This window comes from Rhincodon typus, chromosome 18 (genome assembly GCF_021869965.1).
Source record: "Rhincodon typus isolate 14 chromosome 18, sRhiTyp1.1, whole genome shotgun sequence".
Taxonomy (NCBI): domain Eukaryota; kingdom Metazoa; phylum Chordata; class Chondrichthyes; order Orectolobiformes; family Rhincodontidae; genus Rhincodon; species Rhincodon typus.
In genome coordinates, this window is record NC_063349.1 from 24,692,821 (window position 1) to 24,702,315 (window position 9,495).

Here is a 9,495-nt window from a genome sequence, read left to right on the forward strand (position 1 = left end):
AGTCAAATGACAATGGAAAGCCAGGAAGATTGTTGGTACAGCATTGCATTTTATCCCAAACATATTTATACAAGAAATTGCTTTATTTGTTCTGGAATATCAGTGTTATTACATATTACCAATTCTGTTCAGAAAAATGTCTTTCCCACATAAAAAAGCATTCACCCTTGTTGGCTGTCATCTCAGCATGGATCAGAAAAACAAAATTCTAAAACTAAAGCTTCTAAAATAAGTCCCAGTACTGAACTGAAATCTGTCTTACGTTTGCTATACATTTGAAATGTTTTCAACTATCAAGGGCAATCAAGAAATAAATCAGTTTATTAAACCTGTTTACTGGCTTATTGAGTATTGGAACTTCCTCTTCACCAAGCAGAAATGGCAATAACTGGTAGAATTTTAATGATTACGTTGTTGATTGCCATTGTGTTATACAGAAAATGCACAACATGATTTTAATTCTGAATTGGATTTGCTTATCAAGAGAAAATCGGACAATAACTAAAAATAAAGGTATATTCTCTGCTTCAAATTTCAAAGGCTGGACATAATCACTTAGAGGCCTGCATGGGTGCCCTTTGATTTCTTTTAAAATTAAACAATAACCAGAAATATAGAGGAGCTAGGTATAATTGCTTAATAAGAGACCCCAATAGCTGCAACATATATATTTACAGATGGATTGTGTATTAGTCGCACTGTTAATTTTAGTCATTCATCAACATGCGCATCCATTGTGACATTACCAATTACAAATCATGTAAGAAAGTAGAAAAACATGCTGTGATTCAGCTTTGGCTGCGATTGCATCACATTGACTAAGATGGGTCAAAGGTGTTGAAGATTCACCTGCCTTGCAACATCGTGGTGTGACATGATAACTGGCATCAGAATTTGAAGGATTTTATGAGCTTCAGACTCAGGCTGAAATTCAGAGGAATTATTTACAATTCTGCAAATTAGTTACTATTTCTTTAATTCTGTGATAAGGTTGAACCTGACCTCTTGATGAGCATTTGTTTTGCTAGGGTCATCAGTAGACACTGAAGTATGATTCGTTTGGACTAGATTTTAAAAAATGTGAAATAACTCACAATCCTTCCATTGACGTCATAGTAAAACATGCTGAAAATATATTACCAATTGAAAGTGTTCCTTGCCAACATTCTGACAGCTATTAAAATTAAGTTAGCAATTCATTTTTAACAGTCGTAGGTATATTTATGATACAGAGCAGCAAACAAAAATTAAAAGTGACATTTTTCAACCCATAATCTGATGCAACTCATTTTGAACCTTCTTTATGTTTCAATGCATAAGTGAGTTGGGCTTAATTTGAGGCTTCAAAGCAATCTCCAAATCAATGGCTTCCAGCTCCCAGAGGCACAGCACAAACAAAAGTTGGGAAAGTTGGACATCTGAGCAAAAAGTAACAGCTTGACAAAAATGCAGACAGCAGATGCAATGCAATGTGGAAAACTGAGAGGTAACATACAATAGGCAGAAAAAAAGGGAATAGGAAGGTTCGCTTAAATTGTGGAATCTTGAAGAGTGTAGATCATCAGACTGAACTAGGAATTCATATATGTATCTGATTCTTTGAAAAAATAAATGCCAGTAGACAAAAGTATAAAAAGAACAATGACATTTTGAATCTTATGAATGATATTTATAGTGCAAGAATGAAGAAGCTATAATAAATTCGAAGAAGTTAGCGGTTATAGCCCACAGTCAGAATACTGAATGCCTCATTGTAAAAAGGGCATTTTCACCACAGAGAACATAAAGTATAGATTCATGAAGGTTAGCAGACATAGAAAACTAGTTATGAACATGGACATCAGATATTGAAATCCTTTCCACCAGAGCAGTGGGGCTTTGAAGAAGAGTAGCAAGAAAGATAACATCTGTTATTATCTGGGCTGCGCAGACAAGAAGTCATCAATTTAAAATCATTGCTGAAAGTGAGGAGAAATATCGGTATGTAATTTGTTGTTGGAGTATGGAATGTCTTGCTGCAGGGTATACTTATTGTATCTTGTAAGGGATAAATATATGAAAAAGAGGAAGATAATGATTAATGGAGGGCACATAAAAGAATTAATTTAAATTTCACCAGCAAAACACTGGTACAGAGTCAATGACCTGCTTCTGTGCTGTATATCTCAATGGCTGCCAGCACTTAAATCAATTGACTTTCTTGCCACACTTTTATGTTTCTGCCTCCATCCGTAATGTTACTAGGAATACACATGAAACAATACTGAGACAGAGACCAGGATTCACATTCGAATGTTTTCAAACAGGCACCAGTGAGTCTTCTGATGGTGGAAACCAGACCCATTATCTTCTTTCTATCTTTACAATATCTGATTTGAGAATGCTTCAAACTATTTTCAGGTAATCCATTCTTATCACAGACATCTTTCTTCTTGATAAAACAAAATTCATCACAGTTAATGCAAATAAAAATTAAGTAATCTTGTTTCCAGTTTCATTCATGTTCCTTATATGACTTTTATTCCATTAGGTGGATATGTCTATGTCACTTCTTGTTTTTGACCTGATGCAGCAAAAACAATTGGACTGGATTTACTCTCAAATAGTTAGGTTAACACTCTTCACTGTTTGTTATTTACAAATCAGACACCAACTTCCGGCAACTGTAACCTGCATTTAAGCGAAAAAATTGGAAATTGTATGACATGCTCATCTTCTCCAGAAAATGGCACCTCTTCATCTATACCGCTACAGTGTGAATTTGGTGCACACCTCTCCTAGAAATGGAACAAACTCACCTGGAGAATGACCTATTTCCATGTAAGTATTCTTTAAATGGAATGATAAGTATTAGTTGCTGCCAAACATCTTCTCTGACACTATAAATGTACAATGAGACTTTGATCAGATGGGCCAATGGCCTGAGGAGCGGCAGACGGAATTTAATTTAGGTAAATGTGAAGTGTTGCATTTTGGAAAGACAAACCAGGTCAGGATTTATACAGTTAATAATAGGGCCCTGGGGAATGTTGCTGAACAAAGAGAACTTGGAATTCAGGTGCGTAGTTCCTTGGAAGTAGAGTCGCAATTAGACAGGGTGGTGAAGAAGGTGTTTAGCACGCTTGCCTTCGTTGGGTAAAACATTGAGTATAAGATTTGGGATATCATGTAGCAGCTGTACAGGACATTGGTGAGGACACTTCTATAATACTGTGCTCAATCTGATCACCTTTCTATAGGAAAGATGTTGTCAAACTTGAGAGGGTTCAGAAAAGATTTACAAGGATGTTGCTGGGACTGGAGGATTTGAGCTATAGGGAGAGGCTGAATAGGTTGGGGTTATTTTCCCTGGAGCATCGGAGGCTGACGGGGTGAGCTTATAGAGGTTTATAAAATCATGAGGGGCATGGATAGGGCGAATAACCAATCTTTTTTCCAGAGTAGGAGAGTCAAAACTTGAGGGCATAGGTTTAAGGTGAGAGTTGTGATGATATTATGGCTTTTAGCAGCATATTTTGTCCTTTTTTTATGACGAAAGGTTGAGACAGAAGTGCCAATCAGCCTGCTTCAAGCCCAGAAAGTAGACAGCTGGTGAGGCTTTGGGGTTTTTCTCTAAAAGTGGAACAATAGAAGCAACTTGAATTGGTGGGGTCAAGCTCCCCCAGAGCTGGGATTTTTAGTTTCACTGTTCAGTCCCAGTTGCTGGAGTCTTGAAGCTGCGTTTGGAAGCTACGGTACATCTCTCCTTGCTACTCTCCCTCTCAGAGTTTTCGCTTGATGTTTTCCTCCAGGACTGGAGAATTGCCTGTGAGACAAACTATTTTATATCATTTTCCTTTGCCAAGGTTGTGTTTGTGGGATGTTCCTATATTGGAACAGTTACTGTTTGGTCGTGAAGTAATCTATTATTCAATTACATTTTCCTATAGAGTTAAGTTATTCCAATTTCTTCTTTCCTTTGTAGTATTTTAGCTATAGTATATGAATAAAGTGTGTTTTGCTTTAGGGCTGGTAGTTTGACCAATTAAGTTGTGTCAGGAAAGCAACACCTGGCACTTATCTTTAAAAAAAAAATTAGGGTCCAGGATATCTTATTCATATATTTTGAGGGATTCTAATCTGGGCCATAACAGAGGGGAAAGATATAAAAAGGACCTGAGGGGTAATTTTTTCATGCAGAGTGTGGTGTGTGTATGGAATGAGCTGACAGATGAAGCGTTGGAGAAGGGTGCAATTACAACATTTAAAAGACATCTAGATAGGTGCATGAATAGAAAGGGTTTAAAGGCATATGGGTCAAATGTTGGCAAATAGAACTAGATCGGATTGGGATGACTGGTTAGCATGGATGAGTTGGAGTGAAAGATTTGTTTCTGTGCTGAATGACTCTATGACTGTAAGTCTTCCAAATTCTGTCCCTTCATCTCCTTTCATAACCATCATATGAACTCCTTTAATCTTGTCTTCCATCCCACCAGGCTTCATGTTTAACAACTATTTTCTACTTCTGTTACCTCTAACATGATTCCAACATTAACCACATCATGCACCCTTTCTTTCTCAACACTCTGAATAGACTACTGAGTCGGTGACACTTTGGTTTATTCATTCATGACTAACTCCATGTACCTCCCTACGTGTGAAGAGCAGGTACAGGACTGTTCATTCAACTCTTTCCACACACCACTGTCCAGAGTCCAAAATACTCTAAGGGCTGAATTTTACTGAGGGCCATATTGATTCCTTCATCCCTTTATCCTTTCTATCTATTATACACCCACTGGCTTTAAAACAGGATGCCCTGCAGCAATACATGCTCCCATGGCTTAAACAAGTTGAAGACTGGACTTCTGCCCCTCAACAGAAGGAAGCCATGACTTAAGAGCTCTCAGTCCATCTGCTTGGCCACAAACTTATGCGATCCCAGCAGAGCTAAAATCGACTAGCTAGTGCTGCTATCTATTTATTATATTTTACGTTGGCTCCAGCCAAAAACACATTCATCAGGCAACCAGTCCTCAGCCCTCAGCTTTACCCAGTCTTTATTTATGTTAAATTGAAATTTATGTTCTTTTCCCAGTCTTGGATTTTTTTGCTCACCATGTGGTCTGTACAACACCGGAAGCATCAAACGTAGATTAGGTGATTGTTTTGACCACTTTCATTTTTTTGTGTACGTGCAATGCTAGGGTCCCTGTACTTTCTCATTTGCTTTCCCTATCTCATTCTCACTTTGTCCTTTGCATTTGTTTTGGTTGAAGAGCACCCCGTTTCCACATGCTTCACAAGAATGACTTTTATGTTTTTTTAATTTCAATTCACTTATTGTTGTGACCATTACTTAAGTCACAATGATTACTGAAGAATCTTAAGCAACCAAGGGGAACTACATTGAAAAAATTAGTTAGAAAGTATCTACAACAGTGACTTTTTGTAACCCAGAAAAGTCCAAGTAATGAACATTCTCCAGCAGTACCTGTAAGACGGAGTGCTCCACGACTTTGATCCAGAGATGATGAAAGAATAACAAAGATGGGGTTATAAATAATTCAAATCTGAACTGGACAAATTTTCCAAAAAAATGTATAAAACCCCAGTAAAAAAATCATTTCAATCATATTTAATTCACTAATTTAAAAAGTAGAGTGCAATTAAAAAATATTAGTTGCAATAAATTTAATAATGACATGATATATTTATATGGTTGATCCCAGATCGAATAATGTTGTAATATCTAGTAAAGTTACTAATAGTGGTGGCACAGGTTCAAGGTAAGACAGAGAAAGTTTAGGGGAGAAGTGCAGGGACAGTTTTTCAGACAGAGGGTGGTGGGTGCCAGGAATGCATTGCCAGTGGAGCTGTTGGAAGATGGAATGTTAGTTTAAGGCGCATCTTGATAGACACATGAACAGGAGGTGAGCAGAGGGATTGAAACTGCGCAGTGACAATAAGTAACAGGTTTGAATAAGGATTTGAATCAACGTAGGCTCGGTGGGCCAAAGAGCCTGATCCTGTGCTATATTGAATTGTAATGTTTCTCTCTCAATCTGCAGGAAAACCAGTACATTTAATGTCAAGCTGGTCCTGTTATAAATAAGGAAGCTTCAAAATGAGTAAAATGAAATTTATAAAATGTAGTCTCTCTGAACTTTCTAATAACTATGCATTCAAATCAGAGGTCTAGGGTCACAAAGACTGCATTGCCACTGTTCCAGATGAAAAAAGTTAAGAGACTGAAAAAGAAGAAATAAATTCCACAATGTTACTCAGTAATGAACAGACACTCATTCAATACCCTGAACAATCCACTAGTCATGCATTGTTAAAAATTACCAATGTTTTACAGTTAAGAGGAAATTTCAAATACATTGGTATAAAATGTCTAAAACCAAGTGCACCTTGACTGAAATAATCATTTCAGGAAAAAAAGACTACTTCATCAAATACTGTCAAAGTAAATCAGACAAAAGCCCCTAATTTATATTGATCTTCTAATCCAATCATTATTCTCTTTCAAAATGCAGGGCCACTTGGAGTTCACCAAGTTAATTGAGTTGTCTCCTTGAAACCCAAGCAGTTTCTCCTTCATTTATCCTAATTCTTAGATAGGTGCTCAGCAAACCCCAGGATCCAACCAGGTAAGCAATTTCTCCCGCTAAAATGGATGAACTCAATATTGAGAGGATTTTACTTGTCCTATTTCCATTCCCATTGGCCCTGCTCCATGAAAACATTTGTCATTTAATCTCTCCATCCTTCACGTTTTCATAGATATTCTGTTTTATTATTTTCTCCCCACTCTCCCACTTTCATTTCACCTCATCCTGTTAAGATGAAATGTCTTCCTGAAATATGAACTTTGTTTCTCCTTTTAAAGGCGGTGCCTGACCAGCTGAGTACTTCTATCCTCTTCATTCTAAGGGGAATGATGTTCTTTCATCAGGTCTTCACCATTGCCTGCAACTTTGCAAGCAAAAAGCCATTTTTCACTCAAATATTATGTAGAACTTACAGCTACTTTGAGTTTGAGAATCCTACAATGTTTCTTTTGTCGGACTCCAGCAGATTTGAACAGATACTTGAAGTCTTGGGACCAGAGATTTCTAATAATCTGCTCTACCATGTTTCCTCTTTATATTATTGTAATGAAAGATTTACATTTATATAGCACCTGTTATGACCTCAAGGCAATGAGCTATGTGCCTAATGAAGAACTTTGAAGTGTAGTCACTGCTGTAATATGGATATGAGCTTTATTATTATTAATATCTTCAACTGTCTAGTGAAGCTTCGCAAAAGTACCAGCCATAGCTATAGGAATAGTCCTGGTCATAATCAGTCATGTTGATGAATAATTGTAAGGTTAGTCTTTTGAATACATGAATGTCTGATTCTTGTGTGCAAGTTAAGATGCTTAGTACTGCACACAGACTGAATATTCATAGAATGAAGGTCTTTATTATTCAAAAATTCAGTTATTTGTTATGTTATTTCTTGGACCTGTGGGACCTTGTCAGGCTATGGAACTGGATGATGCTCTCTCTGTTTATGTCCTTCTATTAGAAGAGATATAAATTGAGCAACCCTTTTGAATACAGCATTTTGATGCCAAAAACAGCAGCTACCTTGTGAATGTGGCAAAAGAAACCTGAAACGATCCAGTCACACAAAAAAAAATTAAAAATGATCATTGCATGGAATTACTTGGAAATTAGAGGATGGAAGTAAGTCATATAAATTGGTGTTTAATTTTTCATAGTCACCCCATCCCATGCACTTATTTTGTTCCTATATGCCCTTATTGCACCTTTCTTTTGACCATCTGTCTAACCTATTCTTACTTGCTGACTTGAGCTTTGCTTCAGTCACAAAATCCACTGGTGCATTCCTCAGTCTCATAACCTTCAATCTAATATGATTTGTCTATTTCTGTTCCAAATCTCTTACATTTAATCTGATGTCTTCATCTTCTATTCCTCTTTATTTGGTCTCATCCATTCATATTTCTAACACAAATACCAAATACTCCTCAATAAAAACTGAAAGAACTGCAGATGCTATAAATCAGAAACAAAAACAGAAATTGCTGGAAAAGCCCAGTAGGTCTGGCAGCATCTGTGGAGAGAAATCAGAGCTAACATTTCAGGTTGAGTTACCGTCCCTCAGAACAGATTACTCCTCTGTTTGAGTGAGAAAGGCCTAATTTCTCAAGTCTGCCTTTCTATTAGTACTTTCATATCTGAGGGAGCATCCCAGTGAACTTGCATTATACATTATCTACAGCTTCAAAATTCTTCCAATTGAGTAGAGCTCAAGACCAGATATGGTATTCCACTTGTGCTCTTACTAAGGTTTTCGTTGGATTCAACATTACAACTTTACTGTTGCATTATGTACCTTGCCGCAACATCCTTTTTTTCATTTTTCTTTTCATCACCTACCTCCTCCATTCTTGTAACAGAGATAAGGGAACCTCCAAATGTTGCCCAGTCCAATTATTCCTCCCACAACTGACAGGATGAATTCCACTTTGTTACTCCATTTCTCTCTTTCTTTGAACTTCTTTTCACAGAAGTATCTCTGGGATAAAGTGTTTTGTTTCACTCCTCGTAGATTGCTGTTCATTTTCTGAAATCCTTCAGCTGAGTAAATTAAGAAAAATAATTTGAGATGTAGTAAATGGCAAACAGAATAGTAGTTAAATTATTCACACTTTCATAGTTAAAATAATCACACTGGGCTTATGTCATGGACATGCCCAGTCATTTTGTATGGGTCAAGGGCAGATTGCAAATCAAACAATAATTATTACATTGACAAGTACCAGCAAAATTCAGCTAGTTGAGTAAAACATTCAAAAGCAGTTTGGGAGTTAACAATTAACAAGCAGTCAACCAAATATTGATAAGTAAAAGAAACAAAATGAACTCTGATCACAGCCAATACAACTGCTTTACTATTTAACAGAAGATCAAGTCTCACATTTCAAAATGCACATGATTAACTGGTTCAAAATAAATTGTGCTCAAGTTGTTATGATCGCTTGAATCCAGTGAGTGCTTGGGGTGGTCACAGTCCAGATTCTCTCTTATAAGGGGAGAGAAGCTGAATGTCAGGCAGCCCACCACATGTCTTGACTCTTTCTGTCCTATTTTGAGTCTTCTTCCTCCTGGAATGAGAGAGAGTCACGTATTAAGGAAGATGAAATTGATAGGCACAACCATTACATTTGGTGCAGATAGGGAGATGCCCTGAGTGAGTGAGTAGGCAATGCAGTGGGTATGGAGTTAAGGGCTGCAGATGCTGAAAGCCAAAGGAGGCAATGGCCTAGTAGTATTATTGCTGGACTGTTAATCTAGAAACCCAGGTAATGTCCTGGGGACCTGTGTTTGAATACTGCCACGGCAGATGGTGGAATTTGAATTCAATGAATTTCTGGAATTAAGAGTCTAATGATGACCATGAATCTATTACCGATTCTGGGATCTGGTTCAC

General features: G+C 37.2%; 1 protein-coding gene across 2 annotated transcripts in view; it reads right to left on the minus strand.

Moving 5' to 3' along the window:
• Positions 1–9,013, minus strand: part of LOC109927252 (sodium- and chloride-dependent GABA transporter 2-like) — a 78,101-nt gene extending 69,088 nt beyond the window's left edge. For both annotated transcript variants that reach the window (XM_048607737.1, XM_048607736.1), the window contains exons 1-2: positions 8,983–9,013; positions 8,442–8,642 (exon numbers count right to left, since the gene is read on the minus strand). In XM_048607737.1, coding sequence (XP_048463694.1) covers positions 8,442–8,642; positions 8,983–8,998 — 217 coding nt within the window. In that variant the 5' untranslated portion in view covers positions 8,999–9,013. The remainder of the gene's footprint in view (positions 1–8,441; positions 8,643–8,982) is intronic.
• Between the last annotated feature and the right edge of the window lie 482 nt (positions 9,014–9,495).